Here is a 26,228-nt window from a genome sequence, read left to right on the forward strand (position 1 = left end):
AAGTCGCTTGGAAATGGCACTATTTTCAGGACACTTGACTCAGCGTCCAGCCGGTTCGATGCTAATGGATTGAAAAACGTTTTAATACCACCATCACCAACCACCACACGACTGCCATTGCGGGGCGTGTGGTGGAGTGAGAAGCGCCCTATGCCAAAAGACAGGAATTAGGCATTGAAATTACTTCCGAAACAGATTTTCATTTATACGAAAATCTCTTCCAGTCGGCCATAAATTTCAATAAGCGTCGCAATTTGATTTCCCCGACCAGCCCCGACGCCACTACTACCAGGAAGGTGAGTCAAATAAAGGACGATCTATGCGCTTCGCTGTAAGTGGTGACACGATCTGTATCGTATCATTTAGATTGTGCCTTCACATTAGGCATGATTAAACGGCAGATAGGAAACAGATGAATAAAGGCGTCGATTTGTCCCCGCTTCCTATTCCGGCCTGACTGTTCGGTGTTAAATTATATAGGATTTATAAGCCCAATTTAGACAGTTTCTTTCAGATATTTCGTTAGTTTAGCTATAGATTATTAGTTTGCACAAAACATAATTTTTAGTTAGATGTCCGCTTTACACATCTCACCCACGTGTGATATTCGTTACGTTTCGTCCAGTTGGAATACACTCGTAACCATTTTAAAAAGATAAAATAAAATATTTATTTTGCGCCAGAAAGAAGCTTACCACTAGACTAACCTTTAACAAAACTAAGCTACGAATTGTATCTCGGGCTAACGCGTTTATATAGAAAAGTGCCTTAATGCTCTACTGCTTATAAGTAAAATACTTCTACTTTTCTCAGTCAATATTTACAGCAATTAGAAACATCTCTCGGTGGACGGAACAAGTATGCAAAATACGCTAGCGACTGCTCTACTTGCCATTGGAGTAATGTGCAAAGGGACTCGCCGTGGCCGCTCGAGGTCCGGGCCAAATGCACGCGCGTTTGTAAAGAAATGAAGAATCCCGCTAGCTTGTTTGCGCGTACTCTTTCACTCTCTAGTTTATGTATATGCCCTATCGCCCATTACTAGTCGGGATTCGAGAGGGGTCTCAACCGTCCGGAGGTTTCTCCCGCCGCATCAATTCCTTGCGCAGCTGCTGGTTTTTGCGACGGGGAAACAAATTTCCTCATCACTTAACACTAATGTCGCACAGCGCGCTTCAACAAGGCAGTCAAACTTGTAAACGCCAAACTGTTGCCGCTCGGGAAGGGTGTAGAAAAGCGGAAAAGCATATTTATCGTCAATCACTACTACTTCGAATGCGATTTTTTCATCCTTAAACGCACGACGACGTTGTGTATCTCTTTTTTTTTTTTTTTTGCTCGCCTGTGTAATCAGAGCTATACCGCCGGTCTTGTTCTTTCTCACTTTCGAGACACTTTTGCTTTGTTTTTTTTTTTTTGCAATGATGTCTTCTCGTCCTACGTTTCGAGGCAGGCAAAAGGATTCTGTCTCGCTTCAGTTATTAAGTAGCGCTGATCGGTGAAAGCGCTCCAACCAGAGAAGCGTGGTCCATTCGAAGAAAGCGTTTGCGAAAATTAAGAAACTTCATCCATTTTCCTGCTGCTTTCCTTTCCTCCTACTTGTTTAACTACTTTTTGTTGCCATTTTAGTTGCTGGTGTGATTTATTCTCACCGTTACCTACCCACCCACCAACCCACTGCTGAGGCGTGTGCAAGCGGGCTAGTAACGTAACGCCCTCGGAACGCTTATTAAATCCCCTACTATTCCTTCCTTCTTGCTAGCACAGACTGCTGCTTTCTGTTCTTTACAATAATAAACACACTTTCGTTACAGTTTCACACTGCAACAACACAAAAGCAAAAGCACTTTTTAATACATAATTTCAGCTTACGAGTACACGATTACTACACCTTTTGCTTACGGTTCCTATACAAACCAAGTCGGGACTTTTAAGTTTAAGCTGTTGTTTTTAAAACGCTGTGCACGGTTGTTTTGTTCCTGTTTTACTTATTGTTCATCTTTCGCTTATGTACACACTGAGCAGCGGCAGTACGGTCAATGTTTTGCGCTAATGTTTTTGCTTCTTCGTGCGTATTATTTCAAACTCAGCATTGAAGACGCTTTATGCGAATGAGGAGCAACCCGCTTTCAACACGACGAAGCCGATAAAATGGAACTTTATCAAATGAGAGACACCGGAAGAAAGAAAAAAAATAAAACGGCCGACCATCGCAAGACAACGCACGGGTCAGGCTCAATTAATTATACTTTAAACTACCTACAACCAACACTTTCCAGCTCAACAACGTTCACAAACATTTCGACGCATCATCATAGGTTTATGTGTGTGTATGTGGTGATTGTTTGCATTTGACGAAGCTGTACACAGCGTTCTGTTGTTTTTTTATTATTAAGCACGAATAAGTTTATTTAAAACAAAACATGGAATGCATTCTTCCTTCATGCTGCGCTAGAACTAGAGGGAAGACTTGGCACGAAACGATCGAACAATGGCACCGCCAAACGGATACACTAAAAGACATAGTTCCGTGATAAGATGATTAAGTCACTCGAACGCTCCTCCTTTACGAACGGACCCTTTACGCAGCTAATGCACAGCGACAATCACGAAGGAGGAGTGTTAGATTGTGGCGTTACTATCTAATCGTGCCGCAATTTGGAATCCGCACCAGGTGCCCACACGCTGCAATCGGACAGACGGGAAAAGAACTATTGGCAGGAATACCTACTACAAGCTAATGGCACATTCGGTTCTTGACCCCCGATTCAGTGACGCGCACCTGGCTGCGTGTGGCTTAACCATTTAAGAATGGTGCCCGTTTCGCGATTACTTAATCCAAACACTTACTTTAATATTGGATAATATTCGATCCCGGATACGATACGTAATCTCGATCGTAACACCCGATTGCTTTCGATACACTTTATCTTAAACCGATAGCAGCGTCCTCTCATACATGTGCTGCTATTGCTACTTGTCGACCATGTTTTGCGCTTTCTTGTCATAAAACCATTGCTCTACGCGTACTATAGTTATCTATATATACAATCACAGTTTTAAGTTGCACCATCATCCACAAATGTAACACCATATGTTGCCTGCAAAAATAGAACAGGGAAATCAAAACGATTAAAAAGAGTTCATTGAATGGAACAAAGGCGCTTTGGCGTAAACAAATACATACCATCTCTGCAAGGAGCTATATTTTGAGATCAACATATTTCGCTCCTTGTAGTTCTGACTCAGCAGCACTACATGGCCGTCCATCCGGTGTCGAAGGTGAACATTTGCAACAATTTCAATGTTTCAATTAAAACAAATAATTTAGAAGGAAAAGGTAATTTAATTTGAACTACGGTTCGACAGCGCTTCTAGCAGCGTGCAGTGGCTGGTTGGTTGTTGTTTCCCTCTGCAATTGTCGTCCGTTTTAAGCATGCTCCGGGCAAAGATGATTGTCTCATAATTTTGATTCGTCCAATTCAGTGCGTATATTATGCTATTTTCCATCATTCGTTTCGTTGTCGTTTAGTTTCAAACTCGTTGTTTCGTTGTACCATGGCGACAATCGGCCACTATCTTTGACGGCCGTTCGCTTACACCACAATCTCGTGAATGACACGGCGATTGCGGGAGTTTGGTGTCGAGTAACCGCTTTCCATTGCCAGCGCATCGTCGTAGCTCATCGAGAGATGCTGATTCTGCACGGGAGACTTTGCCTCCTCCTGCTCCATGTACGGATCCGGCAGCCCGCTCACATCGTGGTACGGAGATTCAGCGACAAAGTCTACGGCGAGAGAGAAAATCGGATTAAAATCGGACCACACCACACCACACACCATCCTCCGAGAGGCAGAGAACGACAGACACTGATGGGAGAGGAGACATTGGCTCAGTTACAATCACTCACCCATATGCTGATCCATGCGTTTCTTGGGCTTGTGAACGGACGCGTACGGATCGCTGCAGTAGTCCTGGCGCGATGGATTCTGGCTGTTGCGCATGTTGTGATGGTAGTCATCTCCGCCGTGCTGACTGGCTGTGGTCATCAGATGCGGGTAGGGAGCGTAATCGTCAACGGCACCGTATCCCCCGTGGGTCATTGGGTCATAGCCGTAGTTTTGCTGCATCTGTTGGTCCATGTAATTGTGCTGCGGGATCATGTTGGCCGAGTTCGAGGCAGCAGCCGACATTTTCAGCTGCCAGATAGAATCCTGTGAGTTGACGCTTCCACCGTTGTTGGAATTGGAGTACGAATTCTCTACGTAGCCCATGTTTGACCCTAATTCGTGGAACGATACAAAACCAAACAGAAGATGTTAAATACGCATGGCAGTAGTTAGCTAAGTAAAAGCCCAAAAAACCCGTACAAGAGCGCCTACTGTAGCAGCAGCATGTACATACAAAAGCACCATCGTTGTGCGAAACTTACAATCATTTTGCGGTACTTGCGGAATCATTGCATTCTGCTGGTGGTAGCCGTACGTTGGCTGCTGGCTTGCATACAGGGCCGTGTTTTGATCCATTGCCAAATCCATCGAATGCTCGAGGGCCTTATTTTCCAGGCTGCTGGCCGAATAGTACGGTGGCGGAGCTTGGTTTTGTTGGGCCACAATCGACGGATGGATCGAATCAATATCGTACTCCTTTGACTTTACCGATTCCTTCTTTTGGTTGCGCCTGCAACGGCAGAACATCACCAACAACACGGCGGACAGGGCGGCAACAACGCTGCACACCAAAATCGCTATCAATGTTGGTAGCTCGACAAAAGATGCTTCCTGGATCAGAGATTGTCCAACTGTGAAGGGGAAAGGGAGGGAAAAAGTGTTAGCAATTTGAACAAACTTTACCCGCCCCCTCCATCGCCAATGATACTTACTGTCAGCTTCCAGATATTCACCACAGTATTCGTGATTGATTTTCAGACACAGCTTTACCCGCACTCGCGGGTTCAATTCGTCTTCGATCGGAATGGGAATTTCGTCCAATGTATTGCCCAGCGAGCGTCCATTGTTACGTCGATTTGCGACAAAATGCTTTATCTCGTGCTCACGGTACGTTGGATCGTGACCGTTCACCTGCAGGTCCACCTTCTCGATGATGTGCCAGGCAGCCATCGGGGTATCGCCGTACATAACCGATTCAACGATCGCCACCATCGATAGACAAGTTGCACCAATGTTTAGGCCCAGGATCTTCGTCTCGGGATCAAAATTAGCCATCAGTGGAATCGGTATCTTTTCCACCTTCGTCGTTGCACTGATTTCGTTCGAATGCTCCGAGACGCCCTTAGTGTTCAGTGCTTTCACCTTGAAAACGTAGCTCTGGTGGTGGTCCAGCGGGCTGATGGTGCACGGCACCTCACGCTGACAGTCGTACTCCATCCATTCAGCACCGCTAGCGGCCACCGCAGCACACTCTTCCGTCATCAAGCTTTCGTTCGGGATCACTATTTTGCGGTACGAGACAAAATATTTCGTGTTTGCAAGACCACCGTCGAATCCGGGATTCCACGACAGAACGACATAGTTCGAACCTAGCTCGACCGCTTTCAGCTTGTTGGGTTTCTCTGGTGGGCCCTTCGGTTGCAGCCGAATTGGCACTTGGATGTGGTTCAATGAATTCGACACACGGCAATGATACTCGCCATAGTCCTGGTGACGCACATTGCTGATCTTCAGGATGCTTGTGTACACGTCGTTACCGTCCGAGTTGGTAATGATTTCGTAATGTCCACCCGTGCTCAGCAGCGTCGTTCCAAAGTGCCACAAAAATTCTGGCTTCGGGTACGACTGTACCTTGCACAGCACTTCCGCCGTTTCCTTGATATCGTTCGCCACCTTGTTGTACTGGTGCAGCACTATCGGTTCATGTTCGATCTTGAGGTGCATCGTTGAGTTTGCCTTGTTCACTTCATTCTCATACAAACACGTGTACTGGCCACGGTCGGTGGAAATGAGATCGTTTCCGTTCGGGCGTGCCTTTCCGGTGAACTTCAGCATGCTCTGCACGGTCACCATACCGTTAGGTCCCTTGTCGACGTTCGTCTTTACCTCATAACGGTGCAGTTCCGGGGTGATCTCCACGTCGTCCTTCAGCCACGTGATCGATGGTTCCGGTTTTCCTTTAGCACTGCACGTTACGAAGAAATCTGCCTCGCCAGCGCGCTTAATCATGTTCGACTGCAGCTTGGCCAAAAATTGCGGTGGCTGATGAATTTCCAGCGTAGCGCTTGCCATCCCACCGTTACCGAGCTCGTTGCTTGCGTGGCAGTGATATTTGCCCTCGCTGGAAAGTGCCGCCTTCGGTATCAGGTATTGCGCTCCCTGGGCAATCACCGTCGTCGAGACCTCGCCGCCCACATCCCGGTACCAACGGTACTGCGGATCAGGATAGCCGGGAGGATCAGCTTTGCACATCAAGCTGACACTATTGCCAACGTGTACAACCGGTTTTTCCGGCGTAATTACGGCCTGCCCGGGGCGGTGACGCACCAGCAGCGCTACCGAAGCATTGCCTTCACGCTCCAGCGTCTTCCCACCGTACGGCTTCATCATATTAATACCCCGGCAAATGTACGTCCCGGCGTCTTCCGCACGCACGTCTCGCAGCACCAGCGTATCGCCATTGCGCCGGAAATCAATATCACCCTCCTTCAGCCACTCGATGGTCACTGGCGGTGGGTTGGCGGTAACGTTGCACTTAATATGCACGGTTTCCTTCTCTTCGGCCGTCTTGGCTTTGGTTTCGATTTGCACAATCGGCGGGTAGAGGACGTTCAGGGTGATTTCCTGCTCACCGATCTTATCCAACCCGTTATCGGCCGAACAGGTGTAGCGGCCGGCATCCTGCAGCGACACCCGGTGGATCGTGTGCGTTGGATGTGACGAAATGAAGCGCCCGTTTCGTGTCCACTTCACCTGCTCGGGTTTGGGTTTGGCATCAATGTTACATTCCAGCTTTGCCGTTTGATCACGCTCGACACTCAACGGATTTTCTGGACCAATCTCCACCCGCGGGTAGTCTGTAAAGAAAAAAAGAAAAAAGAAAATGAATCGTTTTCTCTCGACAATGGGTAATGTCATATAATATTTACATTCCACACGATCAACAGTTGGTAAATGAGCGATTTTTTTTTCAAATGTACCCAATCGAAATTAGATACACAGTTTTTACATGGTGGTACAAAATACGCGTCTTGGGTGGCAATTCAATGAAGAAAAACCATTCATCCTTAAACTAGTCTACACTCCATTTAAAAAAAAAAACATAATCTCTATCTTCTCATCAAATCAACATCTGATGGGAAAAAAATGTAAAACGTTTACAACAGCCAATCTCGCTATCCAAATAGTTTTCGCTCATAGTACACCCTTGCCATAATGCTGCTTAGCAGGGAAACCATTTAAATACGATACTTTTAAGAAACTTGAGCACGAAATTTAATCTTTTGCTACTTTTTTGTGCCTCCCGTACAACATCTAACATCCCTCCAAGTTAAGATCCTATCTCAGCAACGCTATCGATAATGTTACAGAATATTATCATTTTCTTCATCTTCTGCCATCGTTATAAACTGCGCAGATGATGCCAGCCGCGTGAGGTGTTTATTTTCTTTTCAACTGTCATAAACATCCAATCGTTTGCCTGGATGATGCGACGAGCGAACGGATACTTTTTAAAGGACAAATCTGTCTCTTACACGACGGCGCACCCAGAGGAGAAACACGCAGAAAAGGATTGTCAGATCAGATTCAAGAGCCGTGCAAGCGCCGCAACTGTGCCACTACTGCGACACTTTGTCATCCGAAGAAAAAAAAACGTGCGAAAAAGCGAAAGAAAATAAAAACCCGTCCGCACCCTTGCAAGCTGACAAGCAAGCATGAGCCTTCCATAGCTAAGGTAACGTTACCTACCATCACGACGACCACTGCCAGCCACACCAACGGAGAATGTTGGATGGATCTGACACACCTGTAGCCTTCGTACGCTGATGGCGATGGCGGCAGCAGGTAAGCTGCAGGCTTTTCGCTCGTGTTGCTCTTTACTTTAACGTTAACTTTCGTCTCTTTCGGTCGCGCTTAACGGATAAGTTTGCGCAGTGACCGTCCGGTGTCCGGCAGTGTGTTTGGGAAGGGGCAGGGCTACGTTTCAAAATGATAATGAACATCTGCCGCGGGAGAGTCGGTCGATCCCGGGACAGGTTTTTCAACTTCGAGACAACATGAAAAATAATAAGCAAAAACCACCGGACGACACACCGAAGAGGAAAATAACAACCTGCTGCTGCTGCTGCTCTCGTCGCACGTTAGGAGAAAAGTGGCCGCTCAAGACGCTTCACAGCACCGTTCGTCGAAGAGACACAACTCAAACCTGCTTGGAAAGTACTGAAAAATTCGTTGGTTCATCGCCATTGTCGACGACGTGGCAGTCCAGAGCGCGGTCACTCGAACCGTCATCAGTGGGCGCACCATCGCTCGCCATCGTCGTGTGATCAGTAGCAGCAGCAGCATCATCGTCATCGCTTCGCTTTAACAGCAGCATGAATTTTAAATTTACGTTTCGTTTCAGATCAAAACAGCTACCAAACGGTGCAAACGATAATGACGTTGCTGACACACACACGCTGTATGCCTGTGATGAATGTAAGAAAATTCGTCACGATGAAAGCTCTCAAAACTCAAACCAGGATAGAGGACAGAGCAAACGGCTACGGGATGGATGGTGTGTTCCGAAAAACTTCCCTCATTCCTAGTTCGACGAGATCGACTTCACCCGAGAACACAATCGTCATTTCGAATAATCGATCCCTGTATAATTAATTGAAATCAATGAAGATCGGATTTCCTCATTAAATTTGTACGAAAGGGTTCTTAGGTAAATGAAACGTAGCTCATAATCCGACGTAGCCACATGGAAAATAGTAAAGCAGATGGAGGAAGTGAGTAAGAAAGACAGACAACAAGATCAGATTACAGGCTTTCTACATTCAAAGATTAAAATGAACACCTTCCCATTTCTATCGGCAATCTATCTATTAAGATATATGCATTTTATCGCTTACTGTTGCAATCATGCAGTGACCAAAACGATACTGAATATTTCATACTGCATTCATTTGACACTGAATAATAATAATAATACAGCAATCGATCGATCAGTTGACTACACGATGATAAGCCACTGTTCATGCCACACAAAAATGCACCACAATCTCCTCCCCCTGCATATTGATTGGGCAGCAGGGCGGCAGTGCACGGTCAAGTTCAGCTGTCGATATCGTCCTATAATTGCAAGGAATATATGTGAAGTAAAAAAGAAAAACATCAAGCTTCACATTCAACTCTTCCATTGCACTAATGGGACAACAGCAATCCCTTTTCGGCAGGTATTCGCCACAGCATGCGTGCAACACACTCCACACAACACGCCAATGCACCTGCCCCATCGTAATGATGTTGCATTTTCCATCTTTTCCACATTGCTACATTATTGTTTCCATTCCCCTTGATTCATTGTTCCTTTTTCTTCCTTTTTTTTGAACATTCATCGTCAAGGGCCCGAAAAAACAATATGCTCGTGTCAATTTGCTTGCCCCGGATGTAGGTGAAACGGGGTAAACGTGCCATAGTGCAATGTGTTGTCATTGCTGAACTTCAATTGAACAATAACACATGCTCCAATCATGTTTTCATCCACCAGTTCTTCTGCTAGCCTACAAACGATGCATCACTTCAGTTAACAGCTCCACAAAACCTTCCCCTTCGACTGATCAATTGGTTGTGTAATGAAACGGTAAAGCTACTGATTGACGGCAAGCATCGACAGTAAAGAATCATGAAAGATTAATAAATAGCATCATACATATTTCATTTATCAAACGTTTCATTTTACCCAAGATTATTTCGAAATAAACAAGAACAAAAATTGAAGTTGATAATTGAAGTTAACATTAAATGTATGTATAGTATTGCTACAGATTTGGGTATAAATTTGCAATAAAAATGGCAAAAACATTGTAACTGTACCACCTACTTCATGAAACAGATACATACCACTTCAACCACTGGCTCCAAAGTATTCGTGGGAAAGCTTTTCACCCACAAGAAGTAAAAGTTTTTAGATCAATTTCAACACATTCCTTACTACAACTCTTTTACTGCAATCCTCCTTGAGAACAGAGCTTTTGCAAGGAATTGTGTTTCGATCGAACTAAAAATAAGCCTTCAACTGAAGTCAATACTTCTTTCGCCCACCAAGAAAAGCTTCAACAGAAAGCGGAAGAACTTTTCTCACCTTGCTGTATGTCTATCTATCTACATCCCATGCACTTTCCCTATCACTTACTGCTGCTTTCCCCACTACTTACTTCACTACGTTCGACAATACGGGAGGAAGGAAAGAGAATAAAAGGAGTGTATTATGCTAGAGCACTGTTAGCATGAATTTTATAACTTCTACAAAAATAACTTTCTTCATTGCCAACGATGAAAAACTATGGATTCACGGGCGTTTAGTCACATCTGGTGCAGCAGCGCAGGATAGGGAGAAAATGAAAACAAAGGGCGGCAGGCACCCGCAGGCGAAGAACGAAGCAAGATTGTGCGATAGATTTGAGCATAAAAACAACCCCAGGATGCTTTACCGCCGAAGCGCACAGAGAGTGAGTGTCGAGTTTTGCTTTCTTCCACGCTCCACGCACACACACAGACACACCAAATCGCATCTCAAGTTTTTCCGAGGCTGGCCGCAGCACTGCATTCCTCTTGCAACCGCAAATGTGTACGATAAAATTCGCGGATAAAAAACTTTCCTCCGCACCACATCAAGCGAGAACCCTACAACAGCATAACATCATCCCCCCGCCGCGCACGGGTCTTACTCTAGCTTCTTTTGCTGTAAGTTTCCGTCTGTCTGCCGTTGCTGCATGGCCGGGTTGTACGGGCCTTGTGTGTGTGTGTGTGTGTGTGTGTGTGTGTGTGTGTGTGTGTGTGTGTGTGGTGTGTGTGTGTGTGTGTGTGTGTGTGTGTGTGTGTGTGTGTGTGTGTGTGTGTGTGTGTGTGTGTGTGTGTGTGTGTGTGTGTGGTGTGGTGTGTGTGTGTGTGTGTGTGTGTGTGTGTGTGTGTGTGTGGTGTGTGTGTGGTGTGTGTGTGTGTGTGTGTGTGTGTGTGTGTGTGTGTGTGTGTGTGTGTGTGTGTGTGTGTGTGTGTGTGTGTGGTGTGTGTGTGTGTGTGGTGGTGTGTGTGTGTGTGTGTGTGTGTGTGTGTGTGTGTGTGTGTGTGTGGTGTGTGTGTGTGTGTGTGTGTGTGTGTGTGTGTGTGTGTGTGTGTGTGTGTGTGTGTGTGTGTGTGTGTGGTGTGTGTGTGTGTGTGTGTGTGTGTGTGTGTGTGTGTGTGTGTGGTGTGTGTGTGTGTGTGTGTGTGTGTGGTGTGTGTGTGTGTGTGTGTGGTGTGTGTGTGTGTGTGTGTGTGTGTGTGTGTGTGTGTGTGTGTGTGTGTGGTGTGTGTGGTGTGTGTGTGTGTGTGTGTGTGGTGTGTGTGTGTGTGTGTGTGTGTGGTGTGTGTGTGTGGTGTGTGTGTGTGTGTGTGTGTGTGTGTGTGTGTGTGTGTGTGTGTGTGTGTGTGTGTGTGTGTGTGTGGTGTGTGTGTGTGTGTGTGTGTGTGTGTGTGTGTGTGTGTGTGTGTGTGTGTGTGTGTGTGTGTGTGTGTGTGTGTGTGTGTGTGTGTGTGTGCTTCATAGTTCCACTTGCTCAAAATTTGCCTCCCTGCCTGCATAAGAAGAGGGAAAAATGTTTAAAACTAACAAGGAAGAGCGGGAATTTCCCTACAGCCATTGCGCAGCGACAACGGTTCCGCGTGCACCGCCCGGGGGCCATACCCCGGGAGCATATTGAAGAGACCCGGGACAAGCCAAAAAATTAAAAAAAAGCTAACAAAGATAGAAACGTACTTTTATTTTACCAGTTGTTCAGCAAGAACTTGGGACGACTAGCAACTCGAGCAACTGCTTCACCAACACTAAAGAATGTGGGCAGGATGGAAAAAAACTGAAATTTTTCCTTCCCAAGCCCCACGGGACGATTCAGGCCATCAATTTTTCTCTTCGCAGTCGGTCCCGGGTGTGCTGTCACCATCACTATCTCCCGGCCTCCCGCGCCCAGTACCAACAACAACCCCCATTTCTAGCCCACTTCCAAAGGCAGATCTTCCTGCTGGAACCGGTTGTCAAAAATCTTGCACAGGCCATTCATTTTTACTTCTTGCAAAACTAAAGTGATCCAGAAAAACGAAAAGGACTCCTCCTTTTCTTACCACTCCACTGTACCGTTCGCTTTTACCTCATTTTCCTATCTTCTTTTCCTTTCCTACATAGATTGGTATCGCTGTTTGCAGTTAGAGCTCTACACCACAGCTCTCCCGATGAAACGGGTCAATGTAAAATGTCAGAAAAACAAACGGTCACAAAAACAAGCGGAGCGACCAATCCACCAATTCCAAACCCATCCGTGGTCCAAACTTCCGGCCACTGTTGTACGGAATATGGTTGGGAAACAAGCAGCCAGAAACAAAAAGCAAAGCCTTCTAAAAAGGAGCTATACACCGTGAGCGTTTGAGCACCAAGTACATGCGGTCCCATGCAGGTCGGCTGTCCAGCGGTCCAGGAATGGTGACCAATAAATTTCCATCGAACTCGGCTAGCTAACGAGGTAAACATTTTATGGTGTAACTCAAATGAAAAAGACCTTTTCGGGGAACGGTCTTTTTTAAATACAATTTTGACTTTTTAAACTATCCTAAAAAAATCAAATCAAATAACTCATTGGAAGGACATATCTTTTATTGTAAAAATTGAAGACATGTTTTAGAATAAGTTATTCTGCCTAGTTAGGTAAACTGCTTTTACAATGATTTTTTTTTCAGCAAGTGAGCCTTACTTACACCTTGTTTCGTCCTATACAATTGATTTCATGGGGCTATACAACACTGACACAATCGCACTAGCGCAACGAGCAAATCAGAAGTTCCCCCTACATTTTGATGCACGATAACACCACACTTGGACATTCCCTAGTGGGTTGTTTTTTTTTCTTCTTGCTGCGCGAATTACGCATACCACCCACGATTTATTTATAGACTACAACTGACAAACTGGTCAGCCTGCCGTGCCGCGCTGCCAAGCTGCTTGGAGGTGCTCCAAACTTGCAATGGCACACTGAAGACGTATAAGAAGGTCCAACACCGAATGCAAGAATTTCTTGCAAGTCTTTCCCCACCGCGAACCGGATAGAATGTGTAACGCGGCAACCGTAGTTACAAGCAACCCCTAGAGATCAAGATTTGCTCGTTAAGCCACCTGCTAAATGTGAAGGCTACTGCTACTTGCACCTTCCTAGTCCGCACAGCTCGTGGAAACAAAGCAAAGATGCATAAAAGAAATGCATCGTACCCGTTTCTTGTACCTGCACACCTCTAAGAACTGCCCGTTGCACCAATTTACATTACAACACAAAACCGGGTGCGGGTTTCTTTACCAGTGCCACACACAGTTGTTCGCACAATGGCACAGAGCAGTGCGGGCAAAATGAGCAAGGAATACACATAAATTAGATTTCCAGCCAGTCTTGGCTTGCTACTTGGGACCGTTTTTCACCTGACGAATTCGTAGCTCCAAAACAAAGTGGGCAGTAGAAATCGATAAATTATCTTTATCTACTCCCCCATCGGAGGCGGAACTAGGGAGAGGGGGGCGGTGTTCGTAATGGTGTTACTGTTAGCTTTTTGCTTCGCTCAAGTTTAGGACAATTAATGTAGCTTCGTACAAATGGCACAGCAGTTTGGACCGTTACTCCTGAATAAAAAAAAAAATGGCACAGCAGGGTAAAACAACAAAAACACCTTTTGTTCTGAAGGTTGCGTAGCATAATGGTGCAACGAAGTGTAGAAGCATTGCGTACCGATTTGAATGCTATGGGGTGTGTATTGTTATTTTTCAACATTTCGATTGAAATCATAGCATCCAGGCGTCCTCCTATCACCCAATTTTAAACGCACGCAACAACAAAGCTGTTGCCCCGTTACTACCTTCTTAATGTGATGGAGGGAATTAATTGCCGTCCTGCTGTTAAAAGAAGTCGACAGCAACATTCTGTCTACCGTGGACCGACGCGAACCCGCCGCTACACACCAGCATAATTTATGCCAATGCGGGCAAATTTTTCACTGTCTTCAAACTATTTTTCTATCCCCATCCAATATGTTACCGCCATCCGTTTCTTTCTAGTCAGCAGGAAACGCGATCCTCAAGATACTTTTTCGTACACGGACACTCTAGGTCTAATGCTGAGTAAACCATTCCTGTCTAGGACGTTATACAATCCTCTCTCTTCCCTGTGCAGGAATCCTTCAACATATAGAATACACACACACACATACAAACTCAGGCCGAAGCGTGTGTGTGTGTGTGTGTCCACGCCCAAAGCGCAAAAGGTAAATTAAATGAACAACATATTTTACGACACTGCCGCGCAACCCACTCACATCACCTTGACTTGCTTAATCACGATAGCGAATGTTTAACTGATGGCCAACAGGTACGGTATAAATCTTATTTAACGGAACAACGACTTACAACATAGCAAAGGATCGTGGAAAATTTCGCCTTTTATCACTGACTTAGCACACGTTAAAAGTGTCTCCATAAGTTACTCAACGCATCCGGATGTTGAAAGGTTGACAAAGTCAACCATTTCAACGTCAAAACGGAGAGAGAGATAAAAAACGATCGATGTTTTGTAGCTCCAACTTGTCCAATTCCACGGCAGTTTTTATCGAGTTTTACAAAAGTACAAATGATGTAACAATAAAGTAACATAAATTGCACATAAATTAGCAATAAATGTTCAAAATATCTAATTATCACTCCTAACTCCAAATCAATCCAAACCCCGTAAGATACGGATAAGACATCTTCTGTAGCATTGCATTCTACGATGCTGGGTACAGTAGCTCCATAGCATCATTGTCATTCCGTTGTCTCGTTGAGCCATTCTATCATTCCCGTAAACGCTTAAAACGACCAGCAAACAAGATACTTTCAAGAAGTACACCTTCCGAAAGCAACATACCTTGTACGATCATTTAAACCATCATTTTTCATTCGTAATGACAGCAAATTGCCTCCTTCAAAAATTACAGCAGCAGCAACCGAAAGGAAAATCCGTCAAGTAGGAATCATTCAGTCAAATTCCTATTGTCATTCACGAGACCCTACCAAAACATTACAATGTGACGCTTTTTCGGCCCATTTGTCCTTCGCCATACAATGAAAAAAAGAAGAAGCAAGGCCTGACGTCTTGCATGCTGTTAGTACGGTTGCCTTCCTTTTGCCGTGGGCTGCTAATGTAAAATCCATTTACAAATTCTTCATCCCAGCATCCGGAGAACATAATTTCATCGACTGGTGGTGATTATTTTACCTCCACACCGAGATGATGATGACACTTAGAGCGTAATGTAGTATGCTCCAATAGCGAGCGTGTAAGAGACTTGCAGCAGCAACAGCAAAAGGCAGAATCCCATTCCCTAAAAACAACCCTGCAGCTTGCTATTTTCAACGGAGATTAAGTGACTCGTGGTAATCTACAGCATTCGAGCGAGCGAGCGAGCGAGCGAACGAACAAACAACGAACCCATGGTGCGTAACGTTTAAGACCCTGAATAGAACAACCTCCACACGCTCTACATATCTTCGGTCCGTATACCCTCGCCTTAATGCCCTCCACAATTCATTAATCTCTTACGCCCTCGTCTGCAAGCAACAGAAGTCTCTGCAGCGGAAACGAAAACAGTAGAAGCCAAAGCCTCTACCGGGCAAAACAAGAAACCCGTCACTGGCAGCTGCCAAATTCCGATGGAATGATTTTTCATCTTCGCATCGCACTCAGTCACCACCACCATCACCAAAAACCGCCCGTAGGCCAATCCGGCACTCGATCGAGCTACGGGCAGGGCATTTTTCCCAACGCTGTCCCAACCCGAAAAGTGGAAGGTTATCTACCCGTGAAAAGCATTTTGAAATCGTTTTCAAACCGTTACGGTTAATTTTGTTCGTGCACGGGGAGTTTCCTTTTCCTTGCGTGCTGCTGTGCAGCGCGCGAGCTTGAACTACATTCTACAATTAGAAGGGCCTACTCTCAAGATATGAGTAGCAACAGAGGCACACGACGGTGGGCCGCAGTATCTTAATCTACTGCCTCAACTGTTTGCCGAGTCTTTTTTGGGGGTACTAGCCTTATGCGACAACGCTGCGTAGAAATCCGGCAAATTACGCTTATCACCATTTCTTCACTGTATCACGTGCTGAGCGCTATGTGGGATAGCGTGGTTTAGGTGCTTTATACAGTGCTACACACTAGAGTAAATCAAAAGCTTTTACTATGTACACGAATCATAGGCACATGCTAGGAGAAATCCATAATATAGAAGCCTGCCTAATCTATTACTTCATTGTAGTACTAATTGAGCCACACTGACCCTAACGTGCACGTTAGGACCAGTAATGGACCAAAATAGCTTCGTATAAAAACACACCCAACAGGCACAATACAAAAGTGGCAATGGAATGTCCAACAGCAACGAAAAAATATGTAACATTTATGAGATTGGGAATCTTTAAGTAAATAAGTAGAATCAACTCAACTAAGAAAAAAAACCATGTCACCATAGTAAAACCGATAACCCACGTTGCTAAATCGTATCGTTCTGTGTTTCTACAAATTACAGCAAACTTTAGCGAGATGGTAAGACTTCTCATCCTCAACGGTATTTCTTATCTTTGGGATTGGTTAAATTTCGCAACATAGTGCAACAAAGCATCAGTCGATAGAAGACAACAATCGTTCTGCGTTGTCGTTAAACGTTTGCCCATCTGCGTTCTACAAATGGATTCTGCATCGTTTCAATTGCAGCACATACCGAACAACAACACACTATAACAAGAACGACTTTGTTCAAAATTGACAAACTTTCCAAATTACAAACATTCCGGTATTCATCCGGCTGGGTAATTTATTTAAATACATTAAACATTTGTTGACGAAGAGACACATCCTCGACGTTCCATGCAAGCGGGGCTTTCCTGTTTGAACGAATGGGCCGGCCAGAAGAGATGCTCCTTTCCATGCAGCGAATGAGGCCCCCACCACCGATACGAACTTTTAATATATTGTGCTATTCTGTAAACTAGAAAACTATTTTCGTCCCTGTCAACAGCAATAGTAGTAGCAGTAAGCTCGATACCAACCAGCGCTAGGCGTTCTCATCCTACAAGAGCCTGATAGACGAAAATACGAAATGATACTGAAATTGATTACGCTTTTCGTGACTATGGCCGAACAAGTTGTTTCTAAAGGTTCTATGTATTGGAACCACATACTAATACAAGTTCACAACAATGCTTCAACTCCACAAACTAGTTTTGAGACATCGTCTATTCGTCAGAACATCGAAGAATATCACAAAATTCATTCGCAAAGCAATTGAACTTCTAGCTGTGCTTTAAACCTAGAGCGCTATATCTACATCATTCACACTAATTAATCAAATGATAACATTTTCTTCGTTATCCTCTTTGACACAGTTCAAAAAAATCTGGTCAACCCAACAGATAAGGATTGGCGACGTTGCTGCCCACTGAGATACAATAACCATGAAGTTGACGATAAAATCAGATTTCACAATTGCCCACCGTAACGAGGCCGTACCACAAACAAGCTTTAAATCAGATGAAAAATAATTAGCATTTGTTGCCTTCCAAAGTGGGCGGAAGGAGAGGTCACAAAGCATTGAGCATAAAATAAGCACGAAACGGACCTGCACAACAGTTTATATGTATATATATACCCGGTGTTGCATTGCGCGCCCAATGAAAACATCTGTGCTTCTCCCCTGTCACCTCCAACGCAGCAACCGCCGTGTAGCTGTACATAAGTCCAATTTTACCAGTCCTTGAGCAAATCCAAACAACGCACAAATCGTAATTTCAATTTTCGCTTCGAAACACCAACAAGAACGGCTAGAAATGTGCTCACGGGGGATAAAAACAACACCAACAAAGCGCAGTAAATGAGCGCACCCAAGCAAGGACACACACAAAAAAATCGACAAAAGTGAAATAAGAGAATATATACACAGCAGAATGGCAAGTGAAATAACAACCGACGACTCACTCCCCTCACTCTCGATGTGCACGCTCCCCACGCCCCCACCTAACACATCGCTCAACCACCACGACCGTGAGGCGGAGGAGGGTGCGCAAATGAAGAACTTGGAGGCTAATTAACGGAAAACAAAATTTCACTGCCATCAACACCGGCAGCAACTCTAGCCGTACACAGCGTGTCCGTCGTCGTCGTCCGTTGTTCTCGCAATGCTTCTCTCAAGCCACCATCTTTTTCTGCCTATCCAACCTTACTTATCACCGACTTTCTAAAGGTTCTGCCTTTCCTCTAACTGTGCGAGTACAGCACTGTGTTGTGTGGTGCTGTGGCGCTAATGATGCCCATTAACTTTTTTCCCCCACGATTTGATTCGGTTATTAAGAGCGGTCAGTTTGCCTAGTTCCACCGTTGCAGTACACTCGACCCATGCCCGCCTTGGGGCCAAAAGATATCCGAAAGAGAGGTGAAAGAGTGATACAACGCACAGAGCGCTCTGTAGCGATCCTATAGGTGGCTGTTCTGTAACGTAATAGAGTACCTTCTCTTGCCGCCCGCTGAGTTGCGAATGTCACAAATGACAGAAACCGACCCAAGAATTATCATCCACAAAACGTTACAAACCCATCCAGTTTATCCCAAATTCATCGAAAACAAAACATTGTGAATCTAACGAGAAAATGAAAATACAGCGAACACCCTGAAGCGTTATGTTCTGCTAATTTAACTGCTCGGATTATATCGTATTGTACTTTTTAATGATATCTAATGGTTTATATATTCTGTTTAAATATAAGCTTTTCTTTAAAACCTCTGCGTATCCTATATTTTTGCTTTTTACTGTATCATCACAAAATACTTTTTAGCATTTCTATAGTGATAAGAGAAATGCGAATTTGTACAGAGCAATAGAGTCATAAAAATACCTTCTTCCTTATCAAACGTTCAACAGCAACGCGATTGCATTAAACTGCAACCATCGCAACATGGACCACACTGGAAAATCTAAAACAATCTCTTACGCTGTTCAATAAATGTACAACGTGTCTTTTCATTCATTCATTGTTCATCCGAAGCACATCAAAAATGCATTGAATATTTCACAAATCTGAGCAACAACATCTCACGGCCCACGTCCACCGACAAAACCAACGACTTAAACACAAGCAAATCAAAATAATAATCTAAACACGGCACGGAGGAGCACGTGGCGAACACGGCCCATACGACGCTTTTCTCTAACATAAATCCATCCAACGAAGCAACATGAATATTCTTCTTCAAAAAATGCAACAGTTACGCTTCGTTCAACCGCTACCTTGAAGCTGCTTCCTTTCTTTATTTTGTGTACGTCCAAATCGCATCATCCCTGTCAATGTTGCCATTTTTTAAGGGATGGAGAGCTGTGAATAACTCACGGTGCCATATTCAAATCTTTTCCTGGAACACGATCTGGTGGAGATCTCAAAACCAGTACAGATACACACAAAAAATTGTATCTGGCTCTGCGTGAAGGTCGAAAACGCAAAAATGAAACGGGAATGAAATGAAAGTAGAAACCAACCAACCATCAAACGCCTCACGGAAGGGAATTGGATCGAAGGAAACGGAATAAAAGAAAAAAAAGAAAAAAAAAAGAAAGTTTGCACAGTCAGCCGGAAAGCCTTTACTACGCTACGGAACGAACAGGAACAGGCACAGAAACGCCCTGCACAGTGGCGCGCGAACTTGTCTGATTAATATTTTACGTGTCATACTTCCACGCACAATGATGGCGCCCTGCTTGTTTGGAAGATAACTCCTTTTTTGCTTGCCAGCAAAACCGATATGCTTCCATGAGTAACTAGCTGAGTTCAGGTGTAACATGATTCATAATTTGCCATCTCCGGCACCAGAAACAAACGAGGTCAAACTAGCAACAATCGCATTCAAGATGCTGATTTGCGTACGTTTTTTTTAGAGCGGATTGAAAGAAGCCACGGGAATTCCCTGCTAAAAACTGTGTGTGGTACAGCTTCGAAAGATGTGTCCATCTGTAAAAGAGTGACTGAATCATCTGCGCTCCAACAGATTAAACAACAACAACAACAACAACAACAACAACAACAACAACAACAACAAAAACAATTCAAATCTCTACAGCTCTCGAAAAACGGAATGTACGTGTGACTGACTAATGTCTCACTTCCTGGAAGTGTTCGATTAGCTGTCCCAAACGTTCGCTCATCGATCATCTTCCCTGATCACAGGCGTTCGTTCGCGGTGCAATATTTAAGCATAATTACAGGAAGACGCACAAATGAACGCCGGCTCCGTGCGATTTGAGAGCAACGGTGCGGTGCTACATATGGAAACTACAGTGAAATCGGGTACTTACATCGCACTGACAATGTCGTAACCGTTTCCAGCCGCTGGCTCTCCGGCATTGCTCGGTTCCACACGACGCACGTAAACTTCGCACCATCATCCTCTCGACGTGGGATAATGGTCAATGTGCTGGTCGTCTGCATGTCACGCGATCCCCCATATATCAGATTGGCGGCCAATGGTGTTGTACTTCCTTCACGGTACCAGCTGCAAACATTGACAAAGTTGCAGAAGGGAGCGCCATATTTTTATCTTCATGAATGACACACTGGATATTTTGAAACTTACGAAATGGTGGGATCCGGGGAGCCACCCACACTGCTACAGGTGAGTTCCTGCTTTTTGTCTTCCGTGGCGGTCGTTTCGCTGCCCGGAAATATTAGCGGAGGCTGTGGCGGCGTAAGCACCGTCAGATTGTAGTAATCCTCGTAGATCGCATTGTCACTGCCGATCTGCTTGATGCGACACTCGAAGCGGCCGTTATCGCGCGCGTACGATACATTGAAGATTTGCAGATCGTAAATACCCTGATTAGGTCGGTAATCAATCCTAGGAAGAGAATAAAAAGCAATGAAATTTGATTTTTCAGACGTAAAAAGAAACAACCCTATTCTGTATCAGTTAAGCACACTTACTTGTAGTTGGGGTTGAAGGTGTCACCCTTGATCGCAACATTGTCGTACTTATTTGGTGACTGCTGCGCCCAATAGTAAGAGTATTCCCGGTCCGAGTAGTGCTCGTTGAAGCGACACTTCAAGATCACATCCTCACCTTCCCGTGTGTCCATCGTTTTGTTCGCCATCGCCAAACCGAGCAGCAGTAAAACTGTGGATAGAAAAATAAAAAATAAAATGTAAACAATGCATTAGCATTTGCCTGAATATTGTGGTACGAAGAACGCAGAAAGCAGCAACAGGCGGTAAACATTTTTAGCTATTCGATAAATATTGACCCGTCGGTTGGAATGTTTGGTTTTCGCTCATTACTGGACCGGATTTACTAAACAACGAATGAACGATCGTTTCGTAAGATCGTATCTCGTATCTTCCCATTGTCATATAAAGCACTTTCAGCAAGTAAACAGCACTGTTAAGTCGAGTAACTCATTGTGCATATTGTATCAGTTTCAGCAGACGAACAAAAAGCTATGAGAGTAAACAATTTTGCTCCACAAGCAGATGATCCATTTTTATGTTGACGGTAAACTAAATTCGCGGTAAAATTCCTGAGAAATTGCGTAAATACAAACAAAACCGACAACTACAGTTTATTCGGTGATGCAAAAAGAAAACACACAAACCTTTTTACTAATTTGGACTAAAACTCCTTTCAAACATTGAGTGTTTGTACCCAAGTAAGACGGTATTTGAAAATAAATTAAACTAACGGTAGTATACGCAGAACATGTGAAAACGTTTGCGAAGCCGTTCTCACCCACTTGTGCCACTTGTTTTGCCGCCTTGAGTCATAGTATGGTGCTACTGACATCCATGGGACATGGCAACCCGCTCCCCCCCCCTCCCCTTTACCCCTCATAACAGCAGCCATGAGGTTGTGTGTGGCTCTCATCGCTAACGCTTTGTTTCTAACAAGACAATTAAATTTCCACCCAGCCACGACACTGCACAGCCACGCCCGGCCGGCGTCTTTTCCGCACGACGGATCTAGTCTGTCCCGAAACGATACTGGCACGACACCTTGCAGATGCTCTATTGTGTACAGCGTCGCTTGGGGCGACGATTGAACTTGTTGTTGTTGCTGCTATTGTTATCAAACCATATGTCGGCCAACATTAGGTCGGTGACTTTTCACCCACGATTTTTTCCATCAAATGTCTCACGCACGGCATCACATCACGCGTGATACACCAAACAGTGTCCATACCATACAACAAGCATGTGTGTGTGTGTATGAGGAGGGGATGTGTTATTCATTTTCCTATCCAATGTTCTTAGCACCTCCCCCCACGCTTGAGTTCCACTTCACCATAGCGGCCCCATTGTTGGAAAGGCCCCGCAACCCACAGTTAGTTTACTTGGGCTTGTTTGTTTTATTGTTCGGAGTTTTCGCCCATACTCATTCATTTGGCCTTTGCTCTCTTTACGCGGCCACGCCATTGCTGGTGGCGCGCTGTGGCACGGCGCACTCGGTGAATTCATAAAGTATGAAACAGTTAAGAATCGTGTGATCATTATCAAACATAATTACATTATGCTGCATTGTTTATAAGACCCTTTCATTCCATTCTTCCGAATCGGTTTCCCGTTTCTCAGCGCATACATACACATATGGCAAAAAGAAACCGGGGCAACCGGTAGGAGACGGGATTCAATCTGAACGATGAACTCAGTCCCACGGGCGTCATCGTTGTCGTCGTCATCCTCGCCAAACGAACCAATCAGTCAAGCGTACAAATCAAGTCACAAGTCAACACCACTCAGCCCCCCGATCCGGCGGCTTCTGCAACTCCTTACAAATCAAACCTAATTCACTAATGACTGTGCAGAAAAATACCTGCGAAACGGCATCTGCAAAACTGTGACTTCCTCAGAAATATTTTCTTCCCAGGCGGCTCACCATTCGCCGGCATGCTGTAGCAACGACGGCATGGCGGATATTTCGCAAAGAGAATGATGAGAAATCATTCCATACTGCCAGGACATTTATACTTCAAAACAGCCTGGAGCTATTGATACAAGATGCCACAGTAGCTGTTGCTAACTCGCCAATGTGTGTATCAGTCAATTGTCATCTTGTGCCAGACACCGTAAGGCTAATGGATATTCTCAGGTTTAATGTAAATCACCTGATTGCACACAAGCAACGCTACACCACTTCTTGGGGTTTTTTTCTACAGTACATGCTGCAAACGCTTCATCTCATTTCGCAATACAAATATCCCATGCATCTCATTTACCTTTAGCTCCCGGCCTTTCCCACTAATTCACTCTGCTTCATTGCATAGAACAGTATTACACAGCTCTTCTTGCAATTCCATCAAAATGTGCGTAGCTCTAAGACTTTCATTTCCTTCGTGATTGCCTGTCAATCCCACCCCGAATGGAATGGAATTTAACAGCAATTAATATTTTACTCCACGTACACATCCCACCATCGCTAACTCACTCGACACATCAGATTCTTGAAAATCAATCAACTAATCGAAATCCACCAATGTACCAGTGAGTAGGAATTAGTAATGCTCCTCCTTTGTACCCAGACCATCACTTTGCAGTGAAAAAGAAAACCCAGCAACTAAACATCGGCTGTGTATAACCACGATCAATCGATCGACTAAAAACTACCTCGCCGTGTGTATATCTATCAAATTGGCTTGGTTTTTGCCTTTTCCACCAACTTGAACGCACAGAAAACCATCGAAAATCGTACATTGATACTGCGGGAAACGAAATACTTCACGCGAGTGCACGAACCCTCAATGATGCAGTAGCCGAGCTAGTCTAGCTATTCGCTTCAGTTCCACTTTCAAAACTACCTCTGTTTATCATTGAGTCATTCACGTTCGTGCCGGTTTTTTTGCACTTTATGATACTTTAATTTCCATGACCAAACCACCGTGTGCGCTAAGTTCGTTTTGGTTTCTATTTCGTCTCGCAGTATCGCCACAAAGACCGCGTAGCTTTGAGCAAAAGCTAAGTAAACGAATCAATAAAGATGTGCGTTCGACATGGTTATGATTTTCAGATCTTCTTCAACTGCGAACAGTGTAGCTAATTCACACCTAAAAGTGAAACCCATTACCCGAACAGTGCATTCGTACAAAAAAGGTGCATTAGTTACAAGATTTGTTATAATAAAATGTCTATACATCGACGATTGCTGATACAATCTGGAATGGTTGTATATATTCAACCATTGTTCTTGTTTTGGTACAGCTGTAAGATGCAATAACAAACAAGAGGTGGAACTAATATCGAGCTTAAATCGAAAGAAGCAACATTCAATCGATTTAATGGTAAACAATAAAGAAAAATAGCATCTGTATACCAGCTAAAAACTACCTGTGATCCATCAAAGCCAAGTAACGAGAAAGAGGGAATGAAATATACATCTTCCAGGAAACGTTAAACGCTCAATTCATTCACTAAAATGCTCTCGTAGTTTCAGTTTCCAGATATTTCCATCTACTTTTAATCAAACTGGAATCTAACGCCTGAAGTGATTTTTAAGCTGTAATCAAAAATATAGCTTCCGTTCCATCCGCCATCGCTCACTGGCAATCGCAGTCGATTTGTTTCGTAGAATGCTCCTCTCTCTGCTTGTCCTATATCCAAACATTTTTAACATTTTCGCGCAAATTTGGACCATCGTTTCGTTCACGCATTCGTGTTTATTGCTGGTATCGATGCTATGATTCTCTGGACTCCTTACGAATACAGACGATTCCGCATTTCCGATGACGATTTTGCATTTCAAACACAACCATAGCTATGTTTTCAACAATTTCACAAGAAATTAAAAAAGTCCTAGCACTACAGACGCATCACTGGCGCAATATTCTAACCATCACTCTGTGTCGACTCCGCCCCTAGCTTTAAGCGCATTCCAAGCTTCTTCTCGATACAGCCACCGCTTCACCGTACACCAAACCGACAACTTCGCCTGGTTTCCCACTACGGACGATGGTTTCCTATAGCTCGAGGATGAAAATTAATTAAATCGTCCCGAAGTTGAAAATTAATCTGCGAAATCGGAAACTTTTCTTGGCTCAGTCAAACACGCCAAACTGGGCAATGTGCCGGTTACCCAATGAACGATCGTCAGCATATTGAAATGATGCCCTCGATTAGATGACGACGTAAGGGAAGCTGAGTGAACTGACAAAACAAAAAAAAAACAGCACGACTAAAAGGTTCCTAGTAATCGTGATCGGCATACTAACCATAACCCGCGGGGCTCCGGTAAACACGCACTTTAACTTCCAAACATCACACAGAGAAAATGGGGTACGTAGGCGCAATGTAATTGGTTGTGTAATTAGTTGTACCACTCTTGTTCCCCGAAAAACTTCAAAGCCCACAGACATGTACCACAAGACGGAAGACTGCACACGAGTGTTTGTGCTGATGCTATCGATACTGTAGCTAAACATGAACAACACTTGATTTTAGTGTTCCCCCACCTGATTACTTCTGCCTTCCGAAGACCGTCAAACCCTTCCCTAAGGACTGTACGAAATGCTAACCGGCATACGTTGAGCTATCTCGATTCGTCTTCATACATACCGTACTAAGCCAATCAATCACACACCACCACCACCTTGGTGACCGACATTAAAGTGGCACTAAATTTCAAATTGGCACACCAAAGAACCGACCACCATTTCGCCGGAAATTATGTCGCCTAGCGTATGCGGGACAACTCTTACGACCGGCGCCGCCGCACACGCTCGAGTACCGAACGAAGTGCAATTTTTCAAATCCCGACGCCATGGCTCTGCATCGAGCTATACTCAAACAATAAGATAAATGATGCTAGAGTCAAGTACTACAACGCAGCCACCCGTACCCGGTTCCCGGTATTTCTTCCATGTGCTTCGTTTCTGTTCGAAAGTAGCAAGTGTTTGATAGCAAGACAACCACCAGTTGAACAACGTTTTATCATTCATCATAAAACCTAAATG

The 26,228-nt window shown here is 44.5% G+C and overlaps 1 protein-coding gene across 2 annotated transcripts in view; it reads right to left on the reverse strand.

The window, feature by feature from the left end:
• Window positions 1-645: 645 nt before the first annotated feature.
• LOC121595249 (hemicentin-1-like) overlaps window positions 646-26,228 on the reverse strand; it is a 66,054-nt gene continuing 40,471 nt past the window's right edge. The window contains exons 2-9 of one of the 2 annotated variants that reach the window (XR_006005144.1): window positions 21,220-21,409; window positions 20,873-21,133; window positions 20,595-20,791; window positions 4,883-7,027; window positions 4,433-4,801; window positions 3,911-4,282; window positions 3,188-3,787; window positions 646-3,101 (exon numbers count right to left, since the gene is read on the reverse strand). Coding sequence is in view for 1 of the 2 variants with exons in the window: in XM_041919074.1 (XP_041775008.1) it covers window positions 3,597-3,787; window positions 3,911-4,282; window positions 4,433-4,801; window positions 4,883-7,027; window positions 20,595-20,791; window positions 20,873-21,133; window positions 21,220-21,409 (3,725 nt within the window). In the remaining variant the exon portion in view is untranslated. Of the gene's footprint in view, window positions 3,102-3,186; window positions 3,788-3,910; window positions 4,283-4,432; window positions 4,802-4,882; window positions 7,028-20,594; window positions 20,792-20,872; window positions 21,134-21,219; window positions 21,410-26,228 lie in introns of those variants that run through there. The other variant, XM_041919074.1, reaches the window with a different exon arrangement.

The sequence above is a fragment of the Anopheles merus genome, chromosome 3R (genome assembly GCF_017562075.2).
Source record: "Anopheles merus strain MAF chromosome 3R, AmerM5.1, whole genome shotgun sequence".
NCBI lineage: Eukaryota > Metazoa > Arthropoda > Insecta > Diptera > Culicidae > Anopheles > Anopheles merus.